Here is a 26,151-nt window from a genome sequence, read left to right on the forward strand (position 1 = left end):
TGATCACTCAATTAATTTACCAGTGCAATTTCGATGTAGATGACTGGATCAGAGGTATGGATTGCAGGAGGCTGCCGAAGGCAGCTGTGTTAGGTGTCCTCTCCAGGCATTCCTGGTGTCAAGGGCAGCTTCCAGCCTTCTTCCACCCAGTGCAGGGGAAGACATGGGAACAGATCAGACAACAGTGGCAAGAGAAAGTTTATTGCTCTTCTACTGCAGTCAGGTGCAGGGCTCTCTGGCATGGACCCTAAATATTCCTGATCCTGGTAATTAGCAACTCTTTAGATCCCCTTTCTTCCCTCTTTTCCCATCTCCTTGTTCCCTTCCTTTACCAGTCTCATTCCCTTTCAAACAAACCAACAACCTCTTTTGATTACTTTTATTCATTACACCAGTTTTACTACATCCCTACCCAAATTTTGTGCTTCCGATACCATTTCATAGGTAATGTCAGATTTATATAAAATCACCTGAGGCTGTCATCCCTTGCAATCTTGTGTTTTCCAAAATGTCCCCAATAAAGTATTTCAGTTAAGTGTAAAAATGTAAAAACCTCACAGATTTTCCCCATAACCATCTGTGAAATCCAGCCATCCTTATGGCACATTTAATTAGTTTTTTTCACTTTATCCTGCCATTACTGTGAGGATGACAGTGTCTGCATAGGTCACCCAGGAAAGTTGTGGAGTCTCCATCTCTGGAGGTATTCCAAAGCCATCTGGACATGGTCCTGGGCAAATGGCTCAAGGTGGCCCTGGTGAGCAGGGAGGGGTTGGATCAGAGGATGCCTGGGGTTCCTTTCCACACTGAACTGGTCTGTGATTGTTGGACCTGTCACTATCAGAATATCTTATCCCCTTCTCACAGAGTGTGTCTGAGTGCTGCCAGTTGTGTGGGCTCTGGGATTCTTTTGTCACCTTCCTTCCTTCTGGCACTGGCATTGCAAGGCTGGGTGCTCTGTACTAGTTGCACAGCGGGTTTTCCGTTTTCTAAAAGCAACACAGAGTAACTTCGAATATTATTTTAATGAATAAATACAAGTCATGACTTAGAAAACTGAAATGCTCCCCACACACTTTTCATGGATAAAATGCAGGCACCATAATGTATTGATTATCAGTAACAGTAATCAGATTATGCAAATGCCTAGACTTCCTGAGTGTGTTTTGCTTCTTGGAGTTCAATGTTTGCCAGCTAAACTACATTCATCCTTTATGAAGGATGAAATATGTTTAAACAGGCTGTGAAATATTTTGATTTCTGAACCCTTCTTGCTAGTGCAAACGACCTGATACAAGATCTAAAGAGCACATAGATTTGTCCTAAAAGATGTTTAGAGATTATATACATACATATATATATATATATATATATATATATTTATTTATATAACCTCTCCAATTCTCTATTTCACCAAACCTTCATTATTCAAATCTGTGCAAAAAGGTACAAGAGAATATAGGATTGAAACTTTCTCAGCTTGAGAGCATAGATTGCAGCATTTTACACACTCAGACAAGAGTGATTGCTTGGTCTAGAAAGCAACCACAAGCAGGTTCAAAGGAAAATGCTACTTGCTCTTTTATCACTTAGAAAAGGGTACATACCTGTAAAAAAATAAATAAAATTTCAGAAAACCCTCTAATCCTTAAGTGGTTTAATGGAAACTTTAATTACTATTTGACATAACTCTCGTCAGACAAAAAAATTAGGAAAAATCTCTAACATCCACTGTTACTGATTTGTTCCCTTAGTTTAATTATTTTAAAAGCTGCTATTAATATAAATATTATACATAAATATGTGGCTGACTTCAGAAGTCAAAGTTAAAATATCTCCCTGTACACATAAAAGGTCACACCTTTGCAAGCCACCCTTAGCAGGCACAATATCATCACATCTTACTTTTCAATCAAACTCTCCTTTGTTTTCTGTTTATCTGCTTTACTATGGCCAGCTGAATAACATGTTTGAATATGCCTGAACTCCCATCTCAGGTATAAGCAGGAGCTGCTTTTCTTGGTGAATTAAGCCTGTTCTTAATTTTGTGACTATTTTATGACACTGCAGGCCATTGCCAGCAAGTGAATTAAATGCTACTTTTAAAGTCAGTGATTTTTTTTTTCTCCTAAAATATAAGTATGGAATCACTATAATCAGGTGTTTCTTGGACGCCCGCTGTTAGATAATTTCTTGGGGTGTTTGATGACAATGGATAAGTCTATCTTGAGAAGAAAAATGCTCCTTTTTTCAGTGTAGATAGGTTCTGTAAAGAAGGTTTTCAGCCTTGTGGAGAATACCAGAGTAAGACTTAAATTAAGTTCTCGAGCTGCAGTTAGTCCTTCCTTATGCAGTCACCTCTGTACAATGCTGGGCATTGCCCCTGCTGAAGAGTCACCTGCACCACTTGGCTTTTGACACAGAGTCTATCTCAGTTTCTCCTGCTTGTGAACCAGTTCTGGTGCACTGGGGACGATCCCAGCATATGCCATGGCTGAGATAGCACCCTTGAGAGGGCCTCTGGTTAACATTCAGAAGAGGAAATGCAGAAGAACTGCTGGTGTTTGGTCACCAGTCTAGCTGATTGTATTTCCCAGCTGTTGAAGGATGGCAGGACCACAGGATGCTCTGGTTTCTCTTCTAACTCATCAGTTTTTGGCTTTTTCCTGTTTGTCTTATATTTAGTTGTCATAGAATGTAGGTGGCAAGTGAAGGGCACTCTTACGTTTGTTTCCTGTGTATATGAGAGATTGGGATTTCTTCTTTCTGGCACTTGCATAAGAAGTGTTGTCATCCTCAGTCAGGGAGAGGTAGGAAGCGATGCTTTCCCTCAAGCCATAGCTGAGGCAAGAGTCATCCATTGCTGCCAGGGTGCTTTTAGTATCTTCAGTCACCTCCAGCCTTTAAAAGAACAACATTTTGTTACCATTTCAGATACCTGGACTGAGCCTCTTGGGATAATATTAACAGTTGTTAACCCTAATAATGTTATTTTTGTTGTATAAAAACATTTCTGCCTCATAAATCACTAAGCATTTCTGTCACTTAGCATTTCTCAAAAAAAACAGTACAACAGTAATATCTAAATATTTTTGACCCTTGAAAAGGAAGTATAATCTGTATTCTCTTCTAAATATGTAGGAAAAATTACCTCAGTACTGCTCAAAATTTTCTTGCCTTTGTAAGCACATGAATGTTTTGTGAAGAAAGTGTAGTGGAAGGAAATTTACTCTTCAAAGGTAAAAAGTGCTTTTGTTTCTGAGGGTGCTTGTTTCCCCAGCTTCTGAAACCTGACCTACTTTCTCTTGTGGCAGTTGTGATATTAGAAATCTCATGAATTGGGCTGTGTGTCAAGAGAGACACAATAGGAAAGGTTTATTCTTGGACAAAGTGTTCACTGCACCTGTGCTGCTTCCTGAGTGTGTGAAAAGGGGGAGCCACTTCTGCTGCCACAGCTCACCTGTGAGCCACTGCACATCAGTGGGGATGGACCAGCAGGGGTGGATGTCACTGGGCTTTGTGACTCCTGCCCCTTGGTGAAAGGACTCAGGAGTCCCAAAGGGACTGAACACATGGATAGCTGCATAGGAGAAATGATTGAATGCTAACTATACTTTCTTTCAAAGTTGAACCTAGATTATCAGTTAGAGAGCTAGGCATACAGTTTTCATGGATTTGCCTGATGTGAGATTGTCCAAGATATAAAAATGCTTTCAGGAGAAGGAAATAAATAGCTGTGTCTTCTGTGTTGCAAGTACAAGTATGTGCACAGCTGGGAAACACCCCTGTTGTTTCTGGCAGCCTGTGCTGTATGTGGTACCTGTGAATGTTCCTCCAGTTGAAATTTTTATTCCGCATCACCACAGGGGGAACTGGATCCACCACGGTGTTGTTGTTAGTGCACTGGGTAAGACACGGTGTTGTAAGGACACAGCAGAGACCATCAGCAACTTCTGAACAGGAAAACGAATACACAGACAGTCAATCTTTGCTTACTGTTTTCTTTCCCTGGTGCATCCTCAAATAAACAGTTTTAGATTCAGCAGTAGCAGTCAAAAATTGTGTGTTCTCAGCAAGGACACAGTAATACAGGCTTAATTTTTCCTTTCCTCATACCTTTGCCTTTTAATTTTTCATTGAGTATATTTCATACAGTAGAACTGAGGAACTGAGACACAGAAAGTGACTTGCTCAAAGACTAGAAGGAATTTTGTGACTGAGCAGAAACTTAAACCCAGTTTTTCTGAGCCTTCAGTGAGATTTGTTTTGCTTCCTATTGTCTCAGCCATGCAGATAGAGCAAAAAGATTAGACTGGATTGTGTGGGTACATTCTCTTCTGTGGAACATGACTGTGGAATGAATCGAGGTTCACATGTTACTTTTATCAGTGTTTCTGTGCTCTACCCTCTTCTTGCTCCACTAGGAACATCACAGATACTCTTCTGCCTAAGCAGAGAACTCATGGCTAAATGCTGCTGTTCTATGACTCTGAGTCTTATTTCAGAGTGAGATTCTGTATCTTCTCATGGTGGGAGGAGACCTAAATCTAACTATGTCTCCTCTTACACCTATAACTCAAGTAAAAATGTTAATTGTTGCAAGTTTTGGGTTCTGTTCCAGCCCAGATTTTAGGCACTGATTGTTTTCTTCGTTCTAAATGGTGAAAGGTGTCAACTAGTTAACATGTAAACATATATATCTCCTGTCCAAGTTCTTACTCCTCTCTTTATATCATTGGACTTGAAAGTTTCATTTGCTTGTTTTGAATGTGAATGACTTTTTTTCTCAGTTTATCAGTGTACTCTTTGGCCATCACACTTTTACTTGTGAAATACTTAACTATGGGAACTTCACACTTTTAAAATTACAGAAAACCCATTGCTTTTTAAAGTACAGAACTTATTGTTCTCTCGTAACTTTTAGGCAATTAGTTTTTTGCAATTTCCTTTCTCATTTTAGAATGTTGTCATTATGATGCATGGTAACTGCAGCCACTTAATTGTGTCATTTGTCAAGTTACCTTTCTGGCACAGGTTAAATTGCTGTAAATCTGAAAAACTATCATTGAAAATGGTGTCATCCACTGGACTGATAGTAATGGTGACAGCTGACTCTGCAATTGAGCTAACAGCTTGAGCCTCTTGATATAAATTCTGCTGATAAATTCCTGCCATACACTTCTTCTGAAGTGACAGGGAAGAAGCTTACAACATTTCTGAAAATTTTCTACTGCAGATAAGATTGTGTACTGTAGTGGTTCTTTAAGAAAACATGAATAGAGCATCTGATGTTGCATGCCTTGAATCCATCTGCCTGCCTAAATGGCAAATAAATGAATGGCAGACATCTTCATGTTGGCAAACAGAGTCAGCCAGGAGTTGCAATCTGTCTCTGGAACCCAGAACTACGAGTACATGGCTTCTGTACAGCTGAACATTTTTGTATGCTCCCACTTTGACTTTAGATGTGTTCTGAAAGGGGCTGGGCATCCCTGACCTGTGCTGACCTCCAAACTGCATTTGGAAGTTTTCTAGGGAACCACTAGACCCTGGTGTCTGGCTCAAACAGTGTTATTGACATGGCCATACAATATCCTACACAATATCATCAATATCATACAAAACACCAATACAGACAGAGCCTATCTGGCCTCATTTAGCTGAGTTCTTGTATTGATTTTAGTTCTACTGTTAAGGGCAGCATATTTTTATTTAGGATGAAAAATAAAGTAAAATATATAAACCTAAACATTTTTCCATTGCTTGTTCTGTGATAGTATTTGCAAGTCTTGGACATAGGCAGAACTTCTTGTTCTAGACCTTTGACAGATAGTTTTACAGTTGCAAGTGGAAAATATGTTTTTTCTGCACTTATATTTACCTGAGTAGTGATTGACAAGGTCTTCAAGGCACTGGAAGGTTTGCCGTGGGGAGATGTAATACCAGTTATTGGGGAGGCGGAAGATCCTGTAATGCTTCACTTGCCTGTGCCTCACTGACAAGGAATATAACCCTGGAGAGACAGAACAACGAATTACACCAACATAGGGCTGCAGTTCTGGCTGGCTATCTGCAGCAGAATAGAGGATCTGTAAGATGTGATGCCATTACTCAAAACATCTTAGAAATAGCTGAAAAACCCTGAGTTTCAGACAACAACCCTGAGTTGTCCCTGACCACAACCCAGGGGAGTGGTCACAGCACCAAGCCTGAGAGAATTCACAAAGAGTTTGGACAATGCTCTCAGGCACATGGTGGGATTCTTGGAGTGGTCCTGTGCAGGGCCAGGAGTTGGACTCAGTGATCCCTGTAGGTCTCTTCCAACTCAGAACATTCTATGATTCTGTTTCTATGTCCCCAATGAAGAAAATAAAAGTATAAAGTTGATACAGTATAATTCCCATGTAGCAAAAGAAAGAAAATAAAATTGAAGGCCAGTCATTTTTTAAAATAAATAAAAGATCTCCCTTGTTTATATAGTAAACACATTTATCCACCACTCCCACTGCTTTGTGTGCATTTTGCAACTTCTTGAATCAATCTTTTGTGGACCAAGGCAAAGCTATGACTTTTCCTTCATTGAAAGTCCCACTGCCTCATAAGGTTTGCATGCAACCAAAGTAAATAATAGTGTTTAAACAACTGTGTCTTGTTTGTGCTGATGCCTGTGGAACTTTCCATGGCCATCAATAACCCTGTTTCCAGTAGGTGACTGGTAAAGGCTGGCACACTGCACTGGGTGCATTCACCTTCCCATTATATACCTTTTCTGGTTTTGGACTGATCCATATGAAGCAGGACAGGGAGTGAATTAAAGAGCTGTAAAACTGTTAATGCCTGAGATCAAGAGGGAAAAAATCTTTATTGTCTCACCTTTCCTAGTTTCACTCTCTCTGATCATGAAGGAGCCGACTTTGGTATTGGGTAGCTGTAGAAGTTCCTCTGCCTTTTCTCTTCCCAGCCCTTCAAATAACCAGCTGTGAAGCAGGAAAAAACAAATTCTGAAACTTGGACACCAGTAAGACAGTGAGCAGCATGTGGCTGTGAAAGTGCTGCATTAGCCAGGAAAAGTGACTGCAAAAATAACACTGTGGCTTTCTATAGTTATTCTCTCAACTACCTTCAGGCATATTTCCCCAGTTTATGGAGAAATTTTGTTGATTTTGAGTTCCATTAACCTTTGTGAGGTTAATAGAAGAGTAAAAAGGTTTGGAGTTATTAGGGAAAACAAAACTTTTTGAGCTGCTTTGATCTGTATTGCTGGGGACAGATTCATATTATATATTGATGACATCTGTGGCATTAGTTATGTCTCTCTTTTCATTTAAACCACTTTTGTTAACCCCAAATTGTATCATAAATAAACCCTAAATAAGTTACAATTATTTTGCTTCTTCTAGGGGACAGTTTAACCATTTAAGTTAATGGACTTTATGGATAAAGGAAAGTGGAATTAGCCCTACAAATTTTCACCAGAACTTGGTGCACTGCTGTGTTTTTGCCACAGCCAGTGTCTCACCATGCATCTGGGCTTGCTCAGCTCTTCTAGAGTTACTGGCATTCTATTTTAAAGTTGTTCTTCTGTGTTTGATCCAGTCTGCTGTCATTGAAGTTTCAGACAGTAGCTTCCATTACCCCACATCTGTGCCCTGCCTTTGGGAAAGTATTGCAGTTTCAGGAGGATGTAAAAGCATGTTAAAATTTAAGTACTTGCATAGTTCACAGTGACATTCACAGTTCATATCCTTAAAATTAAACAGGTATTAAAACATTTGCCAGAAAACTTTTAAGTATGTGCTTTAATGTTTTGTTGGGTTTTTTTGTTTTTTTTTTCCTGAGTGGTGTCTATGGTAACAAGAAATGTCTGAAATTTCCTTAGTTCTTCCAGTGAGAAAGTTTACATTCTTGAATGACTTATTAGCATTTCTATTTGGTCTTTTTGACCTGTTTTCCATGAGCAAACCTAGCTAAAATTTTACTCTATGTAAGTATTAAAAAATCATTCTAAATAGCCTCTCTTCGTCAATGTCTTTAAGTTGGAGATCAGTCCATGCAACAGATGTATATTAAATAACTTATCTGTGATTTGAGGTGGTTTTGGCTCTTTCCAGCATTTAAAAGAAGGATTTTACTTTTCACTTAGTTTAAATTTAAATTTGGATTTTCAAAAGATGTATTTTAGACTGTCAATAAATAAAATTTGTCTGTCAAGTCACTATTGGCATTTTTTGGACTATGACTCTGAGTAATCAGAGGAGAATCTGTAAAAATGTGGTGTTGAAAGGCTATGGAAATGCATTTACTTACCCATGATAAACCTTTGCTACATATTTTCCTGGAATATAGTTTTCTCGACCTGTTGTAAGAGAATGGACTCTCCACCAGCCTCCTTCACTGTGTGAAAACAAGAGAAGGGACATTCAGAAAGGAACTCTGTTTGGTTTCATTTAGAGTAGTTCCGTTTCTAAACCTACTTGAGAATTAAATTTGGACACAGAAATAAGCTACATTTGTTCCATTTAAATTATGTAAGTAATAAAATATTTTTCTGTAGTTGAAAGAAGAAGGATAAATACTCAGTGGTTAAACCATGCTGTGCTCTGCCTTCCCACAGCTAGACTTATACTGGTGTCCAAGATATTCAGTTTACAGCTGAGTGTGTTGTGTCTGGACAGCCCCATAACTCCAGGGTAGAGGTTCCTGGGAAATGGAGCCTGTCTGCTTGGGAACAGGCTGTCAGTTCAACAGAACCTGCTTTGTGGTTTGCTTTTTTCCTTGTCTTCCATGAGCTGCAGACCAGACTCCAATAAATAGACCTTGCAGCTGAAGCTGCAGGTATGTGTTTTCCCCAATATACCTTAAGTTAGTGCTGTGATACTGGCTTTGACTCTTGAATCCCTTCAGAAATACAAGGTACTAAGAATTTTCACAGGGATGCTGCAGAACTTTACTTGTAGTGCAAGGATGCTGATGACTGATGGGTTCTTTGCACCTTCACTTTAAGAGTTTGAATCCAAATGACTGTGTCTTGTGTTTGAATGCTGTTTTTGTGGATGTTCATATAAATGATTCCAAAATAATGTCTAGACTCAGATCAGAATCTCAGTATGTGTCAAAATAGCTGTGTTGAAATCACACACACAGAATGTCATGAGCTATAGCTGCTGGGAACATTGTCTAGAATGTTTGTGCTGAGGGAAAAGGGGAAGTATCAGCTCAGAGCTGGAAATTTCAAGGTCCTGAAAGTTTTGCGTTTGGTTTTTCCAGATGAAATTAATTTATCTATGAGAATTTTAGGTTATTTTTGTCTTTTTTCCCCCAGAACTCTCCTAGACAGAACCAAGAATTGCAATAAGAAACAAAAACAAACTGAGAGATTCGTCATCTCTCTCCCTCCAAAATAACCCTGAAAAATCCTTATGATGATTAAAAAATCCCAAAGCAGCACATGTCTCCTGGGCAGGAGCTACAGAAATTGTGTAGATTGGGGCAAATCTTAGAGGACATTTGATTTGACTTCTGCCAGCCAAATGCAGTTTATCTGTGCCTGACCAGTGTGGAGAGTGAGAAATTGCCAGTGGTGCTTATATAATTCTGCCAACCCAGAGCAGTCACAAGTATCTGTGAGGAGCTGATTTCCTATGGAGGTTCCATATGTCCTGTTCCTGGCAGGATTGCTGGGGCTGATTGCCACTACACATCACCATTTTGGTAGAAGGCTGAAAAGCTACTGTTGTAAAAGCAGTACAAGCTGCTGCTTGTGCTGACTCCTCTGTGGTGACTCCTCATCACTTGTTCTCTGGTCATGCAACATTACTCTTCTTTTTTACTGTATTTTACTTCTTTGAATGATTTCAGAAAAAGAATTACAGCTTATGAGCAGGAAGAGGCTTCAGGCAAACAATTCCCACTGACATTAGCACATACCCCCAGCAGGTCCTTCATCAGGACACTGTGGTTTGCACAGTGTTGGACTGTCTCGTCTTCTGTGAACAAGCTCATTCAAAATAAGAAGAAAGTTCCCATCAAGGCTTGCTTTGGATCTAATTTATCCATCAGGAGAAGCCCTTGATCACTGCACAGCAGACAAACGTCAAAAACTTCTTCTGCCAAAGCCTATTCTTTTAGAAGTTGTTCCTGCAGTAGATGATACTTTGCAGTCTATGTGTACAATATACCACACATGTAATTCCCATTGAGATGGGAATAGGCAGTCCTGTGGTGGTGTGAGGGCCTGTAGCTGATGAAATCTGAGAGTGAGGCTTTAAGCTGGAATTTCCAAGCTAAAGCAGTTGTTGTACCATGTCATGTATTTTCTGCAAACTGCAGCAAGGTTTACACTGCTAGAAGCTAGCAGAGAAGAATTCCCCTGGTTTAGAGGAGCTCTCCATCAGCAGAAAATTTATGCAGTGGCATTGTCTGAGTCTTGGGACCCTTAGGTTCAGGGAGGCAGAGAAAGCGCTGTGTCAGCGGAACATAAGTGCAGCCATTTGGGGTCAGCCTGTGACTGACAAAGGCCACTGCAGGTCATGGTGGCCTGGAGGAGTCTGAGAATTCATCAGTCATCCGTGATGCTTCTCTTGAGTACTTCTCTCCTCCAGCCATTTGACTATCTGGTTGAGAATCTTTAAAAATTATTTTAAAAGTCCTCCAAGGATTCCTCTGCTATTAATGTGTCTGGTCTCCCTTTGAATCCATCTGCTAAACCCGATGCAAAAAAAATCTTTCATTTCATTTTGAGCACTGCAAACAGTGGCTGTGGGGCTGAGTAACTTCCAGGAGGTCACTGTGTGCTGATACAAGCTGTGCCTAAAAGAACATCAGGGCTGCTGGCTTCCATTTTTCTGTATGTGTGCTCATTCTTATGTCTGGTAATGTTGCACTGTGGTTAAGGTCATTCTGAACTAGTGTTTTTAAGCCTACTTACTTCTGGGGCTCTTAATTTTTTTGAGTGGAACTGGCTGAGAAATCTCTCTTTTTTTCCTCACTAAGAAAATGCATAATTGATTAAAAAATAGAAATACCCCCCTATTTTATTTTATTTTTTTTACATTTGCTTTAATGACAGACACACTTGACATAAAGAAATTCAGAGTGACTTGCCTTTTCTATTTGATTCAAACTATTTTGGCTCTTACTCTGTTTTCCATTACATTTGGGGAATACTTTCTCATAATCATTTTTCAAAGCAGAATTGTTCTGAGTCTTGTTTTAGAATAGAGTTTGAATCCATCTTGAGAAACCTAAGAGAAATCTATGGATCAAAGACATTTTTAATCTCAAATCCTGAAACTATGCAGAAATTTACACTAGGGCTAAGCATCTTTCCTTGAAAATTCTGAACTCAGTTCATTTTACATTTCATCCAATTTGGTCCAAGTGCATAAAACAGAGCTTTGTTTCAGTTATAATAAAACTCATTTTAAAAAGAAATTGATCAACTTACTCTGATAGCACACGTAGTTTTTCCCCTACATGAAATATAGGTTGGCTTATGTCTGCTGAAGGATAGTCATGGAGAACAGCCAGGAAGTCACTCTCCTGACCTGTGAAAAAAGAAAGAAAAGGCCACTTAAAGGTAGAGCTCTGAGACAAAAATGGATTTTTCTTTGAGGATGATAGATTTTATGTAGTAGGTCAAATAGGGAAAAAAAATCTCTGAAATGTCACTTAATAAATGCAAGGAGCTAAAGAAGAGCCTATAGATTTATAAGAAGACTGTGAAGATACTAGAAATGAAAAAGGTCATGTGGTTAATTGTAAGCAACTAAATTCAGACCAATTTTTCTAGCAATTACCATATTTAAAGGACATATTCAGTTTGAAACGAAAAAATTAGTAATTATTTATAGTATTAGGAAGTAACCCAGTTTGAGTAATGCCACTGTCTCTAATTGCCTCCAGCTAAATTTCTGTAGTATTATATTTAAGAAAAGGAAGATGCATGTTGAATTGTTTCATGATTTTACACCACTGATACTTTTCAATGGTATGAAATCAGTTTAGATCAAGATCAATGAGAGTGTGGCCATTACTGCCCATTTCCATCACTTTTTTAATCCTTGATGATCAGCCACTGCACTTTGTTGTCACCATTGCATGGAGACTGTACTAGAGCTTCAGTGAAAGAAAACAGGCACAGGGGTGTTTAGGTTGAAACCATTGTACAATGGCAATTTGCAGAGCTGAGGTCAGCAAAGAGATGAGAAGACCTTTTATTATCAGCTGGGATGAATCTGGGACTTGGACCCTGTATAGGACAGGTTCACTCTTCTGTGTCTCTAAGCGTGGAGCACTTCACACAAGACTGGGACTATCAAACATGAACTGCTCCTCATCCTGCTGGAATCTCTGGTGCCCAGTAAATGCTGACAGAGGGGAGACTCAGAAATGTCATGGTGGGTGTTTTGGGCTCTTTGTCACAAGTCCTGGCAAGAGGGATTGTGCCATACACTGCCTGTGTTTCTCCTGGAAGCAGTTCCTACCTTCTGTGATCTCAGTCATCTCAGTGTGATCACCCTCCATGATCTCACAGGGAGACAGAGCTTCCCTCTGCTTCCACCAGGATCAGCACCCTGATCCTTAGGAACACCATCTAGCACTGCATTTGCAGAGGTTGTTTGATCTCCATACTTCCCACTCTGTGCAGCCCAGCATGTGCAAAAATGAGTGTGAATTCAGGGTAGGAAAGAAAGAAATTAGATAGAGAGATAGAAACACTTGTGTATCTTGTTAGTTTTTTCTCATTTACTATAGATTTGTTGCCAATTTCTCTTTAAGGAAGATAACTTTTGGGGGAAACCTAGGTGTAACACCCTGAATGAATGGTCTGTGTTTTTAGCTATGTGTCTCAGGGCCTTGGAAACAACTGACAGAGGTAACAGTAAAAGGCTGAGGGAAACATGAGGAAAAGAAACACAACAAGTTACCCAGAGAAGTTGTGGAAGTGTTTAAGGCTAGGTTGGATGGGGTCTGAGCAACTTGATCTAGGAGATGGAATCTCTGCCCATGGCAGTGAGAATGGTATTAGATGATCTTTAAGATCCCTTCCAAGCTAAACCATTCTATGATTATTTTGAGAGTGGGTTTAATACTGGTATTGCCATGATTTTCTAGGTTGATTAGTGTCACTGAATTAAACTGGACTAGTCCAGTACAGCCAGCCACTGTGATTAATCTAATACAACTTATTAGACACATAATTCAACTCTATTGAAGAAATTCTGTGCTAAGCCTTTGATGGCTTCCTTGTTCCGCACAGAAAACCTAGTGGCACCTTCCTGTCTATGAAGCTACTTAGTGTCTGAGGCTAGTAACACCTAAGAATTTTTTGAGATTTTTGAGCCTTTTTGATAAAACAAAGTCTTTACCAGGACTACTAGAAGAAATAGAGGCCAGAAGATGCATTTTAAAAAAACAAAATTAAGATAAAGTGCCATCACTTAATTTCTCATTGCAGGTTATAAAACATCATGCAATACTACATTGAATCATTGACTATAATTATTTTTAGCTTAAGGACAATTAAAGCCTTTAGCAATGCTTTTTTAAAAAAATTATGCTGTTTATTTAGAAATATTCTGCTTCCATAGTGAAAGAGTGGAAAATCAGTGCTTTTCTGCTCTCCTTCCTTGTGTACTGGTCATTTGCATTTTGTTATGCACTGTGGGGTAAGTGACTTTTTGTCTGCTCCAGCATCCAGCAAGATGTGTGTTACTTTGCTTACATTCTCATATTTATATTAATTTTGGTTTCAGTTTTGCATGTTAATTTGTAGTTCTGAAAAGGAAGGAATACATGAGAGTGTTATCTTCTACATCCATGCAAATGTTACCTCTTAAACTACATACAATTATATTAAAGTGCAAGGAAAGGAGTGAACCCCCTCCTTCTTCACGTCATTTTGATTGGTATTTAAGTCAAACCTCGCTGGGTTTTTTGGTCATGCAAAATACCCACCACACTACGAAATTTCACAGAACCCATACCAGCTCCTTACAAACACAAAAGCCTGGAAACAGGAACTAAACAAATTACACGCTTTCTCCACGCCTAAATTTCACAGTGATCTAATAGATTTGATCTGATGAGCTCCCCACACTTTTAAGATATAAAAGAAAAAAGATTTGCCTGAGTTTATCTAACACAAACTCTCCTACCCAGTGCAAATGTAGGTTACATCTGAAATGGAACAACTCAAAAGTTAGAGTGGAAAGATCGAAGCACAATCATTTCCACTGCATCAGGTGTTAATTCTGGTGGTTTTTCTAGGAGTAGGAAATGAATGTGAAATACATGCTAATTTTAGATGCCTTTACACCCTCATGTGTTGCAAAGTGGGAGACTGAATACTGTATTCTTCAAATTATAAATTGGGAATGGACTATGAAGCATTATTAGAGTAGAGGGAGCATAGGCAGAGCATCCAGATCCAGCTCATCACCCTCAAAAATCTGCTGTGCTGTGCACTGACGTGGTCCATGTCTGGAGTGAGAATGAACTGTTTGGAGTTGAGCTCCATGCATCATCCAGCTTTACTGGCCAGCAGAAATATTATGATTTATGGCATGGGGTGCACCAGAGAGGGTGAAGGAGGGCACTCATGTGAATCTGGGAAACTGTGCAGCACCACAAGGTGTGGCTACAGAGTCACACTTTGGTACCCAAGCTAGATCTAAACCACCCAGCTTGGGAACTGAGAGTTGTGCAGGTGCAGCCCAAAAGGATTAACCCTTGATTCAGGGTCCCAAAGAAGGACAGAGAGGGGCTCACAACCCTTGATGACCCCTTGCTGTTCTGCTTGCTCTGTCATCAGTCCCTGGGTTGTGCCAGGAATGCTGTACAGTGTGCTGGCAGTGGGGTGCAGTTGTCTTTGGGGTCCAAATGCCTCCTTGGGAAGCAGCTTATACACTGCACCTTTTCTCAGGGCCAAGACTGGCACACTGGTGGTGAGGAAAGCACAAGGTTTTGCTTTCAGTGCAAATTTCAGGCAGCACCAGGGACTCATAAGGGTCTGATGAACACTGCAGATCAAGTCTGCAGACTGCAGTTATCTGTTTTCTTCCCCCTTTTTGTTGGAAACTCTTTCCTTTCATTCCTTCCCTTCTGTTTCTGTACTTCATTTTATTCAGTCTCACTGAAATGAGCCAGTGTCAAACCTACTTCTCCTAATAACTATTTCAACTATTGAAAGTCCATGGATTGGATCCTCTACCCCAGTTAAATCAAGTCTGTTCCTGGCCTAGTGGAAATGTTCTGTGTTTTGTGATGTGATTTGGAGTTTGATCTGCTCAGGGAGGCATACAGATACAAACTCACTGGATGAACCCCAATACACACTTTGGTACCAGGTCCATTTTTAGAAGCCTTTTTTCATTGGATTTGGATGACAGTACTGAGTTTGTATTCCCGACTTTCATTAAGAGCATTTCATGAAAGTCTGACCCAGACTAAGAGATGAATGGATCCAAAGAGCTATTCAGGCTGATAAATCCTAAAATCCTAGAATAGTTTGAGTTGGAAGGAACCTTTAAAGGTCATGTAGTCCAACCCTCTGAAATGAGTGGGGACATCTTCAACTGGATCAAGTTGCTCAGAGCCCTGACCACCCTGACCTTGAAAGTTCCTAGAGGTGGTGCATCTGCCACCTCTCTGGGCAACCTGGTCTGGTGTTGCACCACCCCCATCATAAAAAATTTCTTCTTTATATGTAGTCTAAATCTACTCTACCTTAGCTTAAAACCATTATCCTTTTCTGTATCACAACAAGCCCAACTAAAATGTCCATCTCCATCTTTTATATAAGTCCTCTTTAAGTATTGAGAACTGCAGTAAGGTCTTCCTGGAGCCTTTTCTTCTCCAGGCTGAATAACCTTAACTCTCTAGACCTTTTCTCACGGGAGAGGTGTTCCATCACTGATCATTTTTGTGACAACCTTCTTGCCTTTGGATGATTAAACATAGGTATATGATGCAATTTCAGCTGTGAGAGTGTCTGAGACATCCCTACAGCCTTGGCAGGCACCACTGCAATTGCAGGACATTTGTCCTCTCCCCAGGTGGTAGCAGGAGGTCAGCTAGGACTAACAACACCCCTTGCTAGATGTGTAGGACAGTTCAAGTAGATTGTGTCTTGAATTACTAAGTAGATATTTTCGCCTTGTAACCACTGTGCTATCAATGTTTGCAGATTGTCTTTTATGGATATGTTCTATTTCCATCACAGAAAGGGTTACAGTTGTTTTTAGCCCTGCTAAATCCTGACTTCTGGCATGTGCAGGACCATACAAACTTGGTCACTGCCATGGCCTGTTCATCAGCAAGGTCCTGCTTTGAGGGAGTGCATATCTCTGTTTTGGTGTTTCTATGTGGTATTTGTGTCAGCAGTTATTGGGAGTATCAACATAAGACACTCTTCTTCACCAAAAAAAAAAAAAAAAACAAAAAAAACTAGCAATATGCTGAGTAGCTTTTGGCCTCTGCTGTTAGGACTGGGGGCTGCATGGCTACCCATGTCAGTGAGTTCCTTACCATACTAAGAGCAGGGCCGGGTTTCCTTGCAGCAAAAATGAAACCATGCTGATTTCCTATCCTTATAATAATGAGCAGCCCAATCAGAAAAGCTTTCATGGGAAAACCCCGAAATTAAAAAACAAAACAAAACAAAACAAAACCAAAAAAACCAACAAAACCTACTTTAAAAAAATCCATTGCAAACCCAAAGAAAAAAACCCAAACTGCTTTTTCCTCTTCACCTTTGGGGAGTGATTTATTGCAGCTCTTGTGCCAGCTGCCTGTGTTAGTGCACCTTGAGGGCTGAGGCTCTACTGGCTCTCTACCCACTCACTCACAGTTTGTAGTAGCTGATCACCAAATCCCTCTTCCTTTCCCCCACAATGCATGACCTCTAACAGCCTACAGAGGTGGCAGGGAGGATTTGCAACCTGATTTATTCACGTGTGGATGCAGAGGGCAGATGCATTATATTATTCTTTGGCAGCTTGCCCTCTGAAACTTGAATTCCTCTATAGCCTTTATGGATAAATCTGGTGACAGGTTGGCTGTGTGCTACTTTTAATGCAATTATCTGAAATGAGGTTCAATGCAATACATCATTAGAACTTTTGACCTTAAATGAAGGAACCCCAAATTTCAAGAACAAATTTGTATAAAATATCACATGCAATTATGTCAAAACACAGCATTCCTGGTTTCTGAAGCAGCAGTTCTGTGCTTTCTGATTTGGAAGGAACGTCTTTCAAGGAGCACCAGCAAATAATACGTTTAACATTTGGAGTTTTTAATTAACGTGCTTCTTGGAAAACGAGCTAAAACGTAGCTAAATATAGGCAGTGTCTGGTGGATGCCCTCCTTCTCCCACAGCAGCCGTGCACTTGCCTGCTCTCGTCAGGAGGGTGAAGAAAGACACATGGCTGTGTCTATCATATATCGCGAGCATCTTTTTCTCTGGAAAGGAATGAAATGAGTGCTTACCCGTTTGGCTCGGCGTGTTTGTCTCCTCGGGTGCTCTTGGAGTTTTCACAGTATTTCCCATTGTGCTCGATAATTCCGTCAAAGTTCTTCGGAACTAAATCAAAGCAGACATTGAAATTTAACATCACAACAACACCTGCTGTGCTAACAGATGAGAAATGACCTAGTTTGGGCGTCTCCAATTCCGTGCAGTTTTGCTTTTGAGAACTCTGGTGTCAAATTCATGCAAGATTTTTACATACTTGCTAAACTCTCGCCACTTTTGTGCTTTTATCAGGGGAGTAGCAGAAAACCACAGCTAGGGAAGTTGCTCAGAAGAACATGATGCAGTAAAAGTTTCCATTACCAGTACCTCAGCACAATAGGAAGTAACAGCAGGGCTGTGCTCAAATGGGCATCTCGTATACAAAATGTTTTTCCAGCATTTGGAGTTCTGAGGCTACAAAGGATCTAATTAGACTAACGTCCCTGATTTTCAGCACTGTGTGTATATTATGTTGGTTTACTACTGAACACAAAGAACATAGCTTGGTAGGTTTGGGGTTTTTTTTCTGATGCAATTGTGCCCTCAGCAAATGTGGGCAAATTTTTTTTTAAGTAACACCTTGCCTAAAAAAATGTTTGATTTCAAATCAGTCCTCCTGCATAAAGCCAGCTGTGCAAATTCTTCAGATACTTGTCTTAAAGTTTTGATGGATGTAAAAGAAACAGTATCATACAATTGTGGAACTAAATACTGTGAGGGGAACAATTCCTTCTCATAGTTTTGCTGCAGCCATCCTAATTCTGACAAAGGACAGAGAGATAAATATTTTGAATTTGGAAGGTGTATCATGCTATGGTATTTTTTCAGAGGCAGAAGACAAAAAGCTATATCTATTTAAAAACTGTACATTAAAGGAAAATAACACCACCATCTGATGAGTAATTATTTTTTAAAAATGTATTTCTGTCCATTGCTCTGTGAAAATGATAACATGAGCTCTAGTAGCATTGTGTAAGTATTCTACATCTTGTGGACTTTTACATATTTCAAAGATGATTACTGACTTTGGTGTGCTGCTCTTCATTTACACATACTAGAGCCTGATGAGGGTCAGGTGGAGAGATGTCCAACTTGAGAAGTAAAACCGCTGACATCAGCAAGACTTTATTGCTAATTGTCTTTTGGAATAAGATTGGCAGGATTTCAGTATGTTGATTAATACCATAAATTTTTAACGTCTTACAGACGGTTTAGGAAGACATCCTACAGGATAAAATGCCATTCAAGGAAAATAAATGTCGTCCCTTATGGAATGCAAGGAGCTCAGTGCTAGAACAGATGGTACTGCACAGTTTGACTCCACCTCATCTGCTTTCCAAGCTTCTTAGTGCTGCTTCCAAAGGCTCTTTGCTAGAATTCTCTATTTCACTGGCACATTACCCCTTCACTTTATGTACTCAGAGCTGGCTTGTGGCACATCTGGAGGGTGCAGCTGTGCCAGTGTCTTTCTGACAAGCATCTGAAACCTGCTTTCACAAGAACAAAAATGTGTTGCCCAATAGGAGAAGTCTAGTAAGCTGAATAAAACAGCACCTTTAAATTTAAATAAACTACTTGGGTATTCTCGTTTTTAAAAAAGGTCTCTTGATAGAAAACAGAACAAAAAAAAATCTTTCTCCATGTAAATGCATCTAAATTTCTAAACCTGAAACCAGAATTCACATTGTCAGGCAATGTCTTCTTTCAAGATCATAATTTTCTGATCTAAGTATGAGTATTTTTCTGCAAGACCCAGTTTTAACTTGTTCAACATTTTTCTTGTATCCCATAAAGAGCAAGAAGTAAACCCATAGGAATAGTGCAGCCAGTATTTTGGCTACAGATACTATCGATGTTCATGGCTCATCTTCAGATTAGCCTGAAAAATTTCCTGGGCACAGCAACAGAGAGCTCAACAGGGCTGAAAATGTCAGCCAGGAGAGTGAGATAAATACCTGGACTGATAATCTCTGCTGAGCTCTGTGCTCTGGTAGATGCATTTTTGCAGTAATTTAAAAGGGCAGCTCAAATCTTGCTCAGAGTAGAATCTAAGCTGGAGTTACCAAAAATCTTGTGCAATTCCAGGTAGATGGCAAGAATGACAGCATAAACATCTTATGTCCATCTATAATTTTGACACATGAAATTGATATTTAGATGAGAATTGCTTGAATTTTGTGTCCCAAAAGTCTGAAAAAAAAACCCCAAAACTCTTACCTCTAAGTATCACTTCATGCTGGGTTTTGTTATTTGAGGGCCAGGAGAGCAAGCCATCCTACAAGTGTCAGACTTGTGACCAGTGGCCTTTTTCCTACTCCTAATTTCGGGTGGGCCTGAGCCTCTTTGGAAAGTGATACGTAGTATTTGTGCATGGTGAAAAGACTTCTGAAAATTTTACTTCAGGCTTTCAATCTTTCTAAAAGCACGGCACATTTCACCAAGGCACTTACATTTTTCTAGATGGAATTTACGGATCTGAACTCTAAATGCTGCTTTAGAAATACCTGAAGTGTTTCTGCAGGGTTGCTTATACATCGTTTGCAATTAAACCACAGTCAAGTTCAGAGGGATTAAATACTGGACAACAAGCAAGTTCCTACTTTGTATTTTTGCAGAGCACAGCCTGGTTCCCTCCTGCCATACCAGAGGTCCTTTGAGAAAAACATCCCATTGCTGTTCTCAAAGGACCTCTGAAGTCATCAGGGCATAACGTGCAGCTCCATGCTGTGGCCTGAGATGTGGAAGAATCTGACTTGTGGAAAATGCAAACGTTGTGAAGCACTTTCCGTAGAGAGAAGAGCAGTGACGTCCCGGGCTCTGCCGTCATTAACGTGGCAGTTTGCTCTTTCTCGTTGCATTTTCCGTGCTCTTTTACTGGAACTACTGTTGGTGGCATAAAGTCGTGAAAGGAACAGAGAGTTCAAGATGCTCTCCAGATTCACGGCAGAAGCGCTCAATAAAAATTTAAAAAATGAAAAGTTCTGACCCTTGCTGTTAATTCACTTACCCGAAGTGACTAAAAGGAAAATGAGACATCAGACTAGGTTTTACTGCTAAAGACTGCATTATGCACATGATCAGAGTGAAGGTTCCTGTAGTCCAGTCAAAGGTGGTGGAAGTAAATGTTCTGAGATATGACTCTACATTCAGATGTTGAAAATGGGACATGGGAGTTTTGTTTGAAATAGGGCAGGCAAAAATTGTTTCTACTTGATTGCTGGCAATGGCATATCACTGTTTCAAGAGTAAGAATGTACAAATTAGTCATATTTCTAAAACAACAGTGTGCTTTACTCTCAAGTGAATGATAGAACCTGATGGCTTAAGTAGTTTGGGCTTGTGTTGAGTTTTTGTCAGCACAATACAAATCCATTCCATCGCTGCATGACAAATTCTTGTGTGGTGTTTTGAAATTTTGAGACACTCTGCAAAACTAGACTTACTGGAAGCTTTAAAGATCTCGTGAACCAATTATTTTCATTTAAACCAATAGAAGAACAGTAACAATTTTATAGATTATAATCTTCTGAAATAGCAAATTTGCTACAGGTACTGCACCTCACTTCACCTTATTGAATCATAGAATAATTTGGGTTGGAAGGGACATTTATAGGCCAATCAAGTCCAACCCTCCCTCCATGGACAGGGACATTTGCAATGAGATCAGGTTGCTCAGAGCCCTGTCCAACCTGGCTTTGAATGTTTACAAGGATGGGGTATCTAACACCTCTCTGGGTAAACTGTGTTTCACCTCCCTCATTGTAAAAACTTTGTTTCTTATATCTAGTCTTGATGACAGAGTTTGGGAAACAAGTAGAAGTGCCATCCTTCCATCACAGAAGCAGATAATTATGCCACATCCAAAGAAAATAATTCCCTGAGACTGATGCAGGAAGAACTAAAGAGAAATTATAGACTCTAAACTCACTGTGTCTTATCTACCCCAACCCTGCATGGAGTGCAGCTGCTGTTCAGCTCAGAGGAACCACTGGGCTGCTGGGAACTAAAATCTACCTACAGCTCTACTGCTCACCAGTCAACTCCTCAGGCTTGCATGAAACTTTGGTTTTTAACTATTGAGATCACATTTACAGTGTTCCAAGCATTGGTCTTTCCTCCTCTTCCCTTTCCACTTGTGCAGTGTCCAAGGAAAGATGTTTGCACACACAGTTATTAGGGCTTAGTGATCTTTGCTGCCAAAAGGAATGTGAGGAAACATCCACAGTCCCAGTCCTGCTTTATGTCCTATTTATCAGAACTCTCAGCAGATATGAATTCTTTACCTGTCAAGACTGGAATCCCACTGATCTACATCGTGTGACCCCAAAACCTGTGGTACAATTTTCCCTTTCAGTTCCTGTGTGCAGCACATGTAGCAATAACTTCCTCTTGCAGAATTTGTTCTCTGAGAAAACATGCTTCTGCAGCAATTAAATAGCATGGAACACAAGAATTTCTGCTACTTGGTGAGAACTTTCTCAAAGTTATATTTAATATAATTAAGAATTACTTAATATAAAGAAATGAAAGTAATAAGAGGAATAAAAAGGCAAGATAAGCACAAGAATAGAGCCCTCCTATAACGAATACCATAGACTAATAAAATTAGAACATTTATCATTCCTGAGATGCTATACTATATTTTATTTTTGTTTCCTAATATTCACATCTATATTGCCAAGGTCTGACAATTTAATTCTCAATAAAGTTCCCAGGTAATATCTGAATCTCATTTAGCTTGAAAATTAAAGCACTGGCATCCTGTTATTTTTCATGTGTGGAAAGAAAAAGCAAAACTTAGATTTCAGAAACTGTATTTTTTTTTTTTTGTGAATTTACCTTAATTTATCATTAATCAAAATGAATATCCTTTCAGCTTTGAGGCAGTTGTACCTTTGCACTTAGAAAGAATAACATGATACTCTCATCAAAGTAATTCATAGACACATGCATACATGAAACAACACAGAAATACCACACTATGCACACTTCTAACACTTTGAATAAAAAGCCCACTAATCTGTGGACTCATATTTTGGTTATAGTGAAATGCAGTTTGCTTTAGCATAAGATCTTAAGCATCTATCTTACTCTTAGGTTTCAGTAGAAATACTCCTTGTCCTGTCTATCTTTAGTACCACTCCTTATGAAAAGGATCAAGGCAGGCTCTTCTATTTCTGCCTTTGATGGTACTTAAAATCCACGTCTGAACACTGTCATTGTTAATGAAATAGAACACCCTTGTATATAAATAAAATTGAAACATTTGGTCTCGTACGCAGATAATGTAAAATATATCACAGCAGTGATTACCTTTAAATGCTAGGCATGGCATTCCAGGTTGCAGTATTTCTGAAAAAAGCCGTAGTCATAGTACTGCTCTCATGCTGCCAGCAAGGTTTAGCTGATCAAGTCGAGGAGCAGCCGGTCGAATGAGTGTGTTGTGAAGTTCACGCTGTCATGTAGAGCAGCATTTGCCAAACAGGCCACATACTTCCTCTCTGAGAAATAAGGAAGGCTCAAAGTGTTTGCAACAGATGAGGTTCCTGTTGCAAGTCACTACTGAAGGCACATTTTATCTATGGGCTGAGAAAAACAGGGAGGTTTTCAATGCATTGCATCAGGGCTGGTTTCAGCAGATATAAAAAATGAGGGAAATAACCCGGTTTACATTACTTACACAAAAAGGGTTTCTTTTTTTCCTTCTTCTTACGAATTTATTTATCCAGTAATGCTCATTCCCCAACTGTTTTCTTTTATGCACTTTTGCTATTTTTTTTCTGACAGACGGGAAGAGGCACAAAACATTTTTTTCTCTCTTATTGAGTCCAAATAGGAATGCAGCCTTTGCTTTATGCTTTACTCTGCACCCCAAAATACCTCTGTCTGCAAATAATTGAAGCTTAAGATCAGCAATGAAGAAATGTGGATTGAAAGCCAGTCTGTGAAGCCCATTTTCACATTAGTTGTAAAAAGTGCAGAAGCCTCAGGACCTTCCTCATCTCAGTGTCTGAGATGGAGGAACCAAGATACTGGCCTGTAAAATAACCTGACTAAAAGCATTAAAGAATATTATCATGTGGATATGAATATATAATTCAAAGGGATTTATTAAGGTTTTCTCTTTGCTTTTATAGTCAAGATTGGATCTGAAAAACTCATATCCCTAACATAGTATAGGAAAATATTAATAAACCCTTGACAAACTCCAAGAAAACAAAGTAACCCAACAAGCCCAAGCAGATTTCCTATTTCACACCAGAGTAGCTCCAAGTAGGTGCTTATATGGGAGCTGTTGAGTAAATGCTATTGAAACCAGGAAACACTGATCAAATCCCCAAAGCTGTGCCAAAAATTGGTAATTTGGTAATTTCAGGAGAATATTCTCTCTCTTTGATTAGCTCTTGATAAGCTAATCAGTCTATAGCACAGCTCCATTTTTACTCTGGCCAGTTATATTTTGATTGTTTAGGACCCTCTTGCTTTCTTCAAGTCACAAGGATGTGACATGCATGCCCATTAACGGGATTCACTGAATTGATTAACAATGTCTCTGGAATTACTAAAATATCATAGGTTAGGGGATATCTGCATGTGGGAATAGGCAGAGGCAGAGCCCTTTCCTGATCCTTCTCACCACCCTCTGCCTTAGGCTGCCTCTGACCATATTTGTGCCTTTACAAGAAGTAAGGTTACATCCTAAGATGGAATGGGACAGGTCTCAGACTGAGCAGGAGATATTGGTCACACTTTAGGAGAGGGTGGACTTGCTTGATAGAACATGATCTGCTGGAAACACAGTAAATCTCAGACACTGTTTGTACTGTGCTTGTAGAGGAACAGATGAGTTTGCAGTGGAGAGTGGTAGGTAGAATTCTCCATTTCCGTGGCATTTCTGCCTGTTGCTGGTGGCTGTCTGCTGTTGTGCAATGATGAGAGCTGATTTACCCTTTCAGTGCATTTCAGTGCCTTTCAGTGCAAAAACCTTGTTTCAAATAGGATAATTGATAAGGTAGTGTTTACATCTAAATGGAAGAATGTGCTTGTATGAATTAAGTGGGGCTTTATATGTCATCTTAGAAATATTCATATCCTGTTATTCAAGTCACTAACCTGACACAGGCACTCTGTGAGTCACTCGTGAGAGGAACATTGTCCTTGCAGGGTTGGCTCTGATATCAGCAAAGAGGGGTTTACAAAGGCTGATACATGAAAAAGAAATATTCCTTCTTCACAATGTTATTTTTGATGAAAGAGGGAGAACGCTTGCCTTCCTGACATTTTTATATGGAAATTACAGTCTAGTAGACAATTATGGAGGGAAAAATGTTTCTTTCTCAGTCTCACCCTTCCATTGCTGGGCTGACCTGACCATTCCCTGTTACACTCCCTGCAGTGGTGTTTGCCAGGTGTCTGCCAAATGTCTTCTTAGCTGTGACAGAGACTCCCTGAGCTGTTCCCAAAGCTTTCTACTTCTCCAAGCTCTTGAAGCCAGACTTCATGAAAGCCTGGAAAAATGACTTTAATACCCTTACACAGAGCCCTGCAACCTTGGTGTCTTCTAAGTACCTGTCACGATCTGGAATTGGATATCTGAGGAAAAGTAGTGAGGGGTATTGAAAAACAACCCTGCAAGAAAGAAGAAAATAGAGTCCATATTGAAAACAACTTCTGGAAATATTTTAAGTCCAGTTTGTTAAAGAATAATATCCTAAACTCATTGGGAAAGTGAGTCAGTGGTCGCTTAGTTGCAGCTAGTTTATTTTGTGGGGAGAAAAAAACAGGATTTAAACAATATCTTTAATCTGACATTAACTGAAACTGAAGACACCCTGAAACAGAAATAAGGTGCTATTGCCTGTCCACGGAGTGATTATCCCTAGGCACAAACTGTCAAGGAGAAGGCTGTGGTATCTGTTTCTCTGTGTCCCTGAGCCCAGCTTAAATGTAAGATCAGGCTTTAGTCAAACACAAGCTATGGTTTAAGTGATAGGAAGCACTTGAGCTCAGCAGTCAGGAAATGGAAGAGCCCTGGCTATCCCGGAGGTCAAACCAGATGGTCTGACAGATACTTCTGGCTGGGAACTGTGTGCGTCTGAGCCTGGAGAGTGCCTATTTTTAACAAATAAAATATTGCTGTGCAGCTGGCTCCTTTGGGAAAGTAGAATTCTCAGGACATTTCCTTGGTCTGACTGTTTGCATTAGATGTCTTTTGATCTCCTTTTTGGGTGGTGTTACTGTAATTGCTATTTGCATTGCCTATAGCATGGTTCAGGGCACACAGAAAGCCTGCTTTGGTTGCAGCCATCAGAGAAAACACATTCACTTGCAGGGAGTGCATGTGTTGAGGAGACAATGTGGCTCAAGAAAGAATTTCATTTTCAAGTCACTTTGGAAAAAAACAAGAGGTCGTGATGTGAAGAGAGGAAGCTGCATTTGGGTTTGCAGAGTGTGGGTGATAAAATCTAGTTCCAGCGAAGTTTCTAATCATTAGATGTGCTCTGAAAATTTTTGAAAAATTTTGCAGAAGTGAGGTTCCAAACTTAAATGAGGAGTCAAAAGACAGTCAGCACTGCAGCTTATATGGCAATTATCTTTTCTAGATATGTTGTGAGACAGAAGTAGAGAGTACA

The 26,151-nt window shown here is 39.7% G+C and overlaps 2 protein-coding genes across 2 annotated transcripts in view; one reads left to right on the forward strand and one right to left on the reverse strand.

Annotated features, from left to right (window-relative positions):
* The window catches only part of TG (thyroglobulin), a 142,909-nt gene that overhangs the window by 82,101 nt on the left and 34,657 nt on the right, over positions 1 to 26,151 (forward strand). The gene's annotated exons all lie outside the window — the stretch shown is intronic.
* On the reverse strand, positions 1,643 to 23,127 carry SLA (Src like adaptor). Its single transcript, XM_014882138.2, has 8 exons — positions 22,832 to 23,127; positions 17,494 to 17,587; positions 11,447 to 11,546; positions 8,308 to 8,394; positions 6,874 to 6,977; positions 5,882 to 6,013; positions 3,821 to 3,953; positions 1,643 to 2,901 (listed from the first exon to the last, which is right to left on the reverse strand). Exons 2-8 carry the CDS (start codon positions 17,552 to 17,554, stop codon positions 2,682 to 2,684), a joined length of 837 nt encoding a protein of 278 aa, XP_014737624.1. The 5' UTR covers positions 17,555 to 17,587; positions 22,832 to 23,127; the 3' UTR covers positions 1,643 to 2,681.

This window comes from Sturnus vulgaris, chromosome 1 (genome assembly GCF_052056855.1).
Source record: "Sturnus vulgaris isolate bStuVul1 chromosome 1, bStuVul1.hap1, whole genome shotgun sequence".
Taxonomy (NCBI): domain Eukaryota; kingdom Metazoa; phylum Chordata; class Aves; order Passeriformes; family Sturnidae; genus Sturnus; species Sturnus vulgaris.

What these genes read in the sequence shown, in the direction of transcription:
- SLA (XM_014882138.2), bottom strand. Translation starts at nt 17,554, where the DNA reads ATGGGAAATACTGTGAAAACTCCAAGAGCACCCGAGGAGACAAACACG. An exon ending in GTAGCAAAGGTTTATCATGG is followed by an intron (nt 6,978 to 8,307) that starts GTAAGTAAATGC and finishes CCTGCTTCACAG; the next exon opens with CTGGTTATTTGAAGGGCTGG. An exon ending in AACTGGAGGAACATTCACAG is followed by an intron (nt 2,902 to 3,820) that starts GTACCACATACA and finishes GTTCTTTTAAAG; the next exon opens with GCTGGAGGTGACTGAAGATA.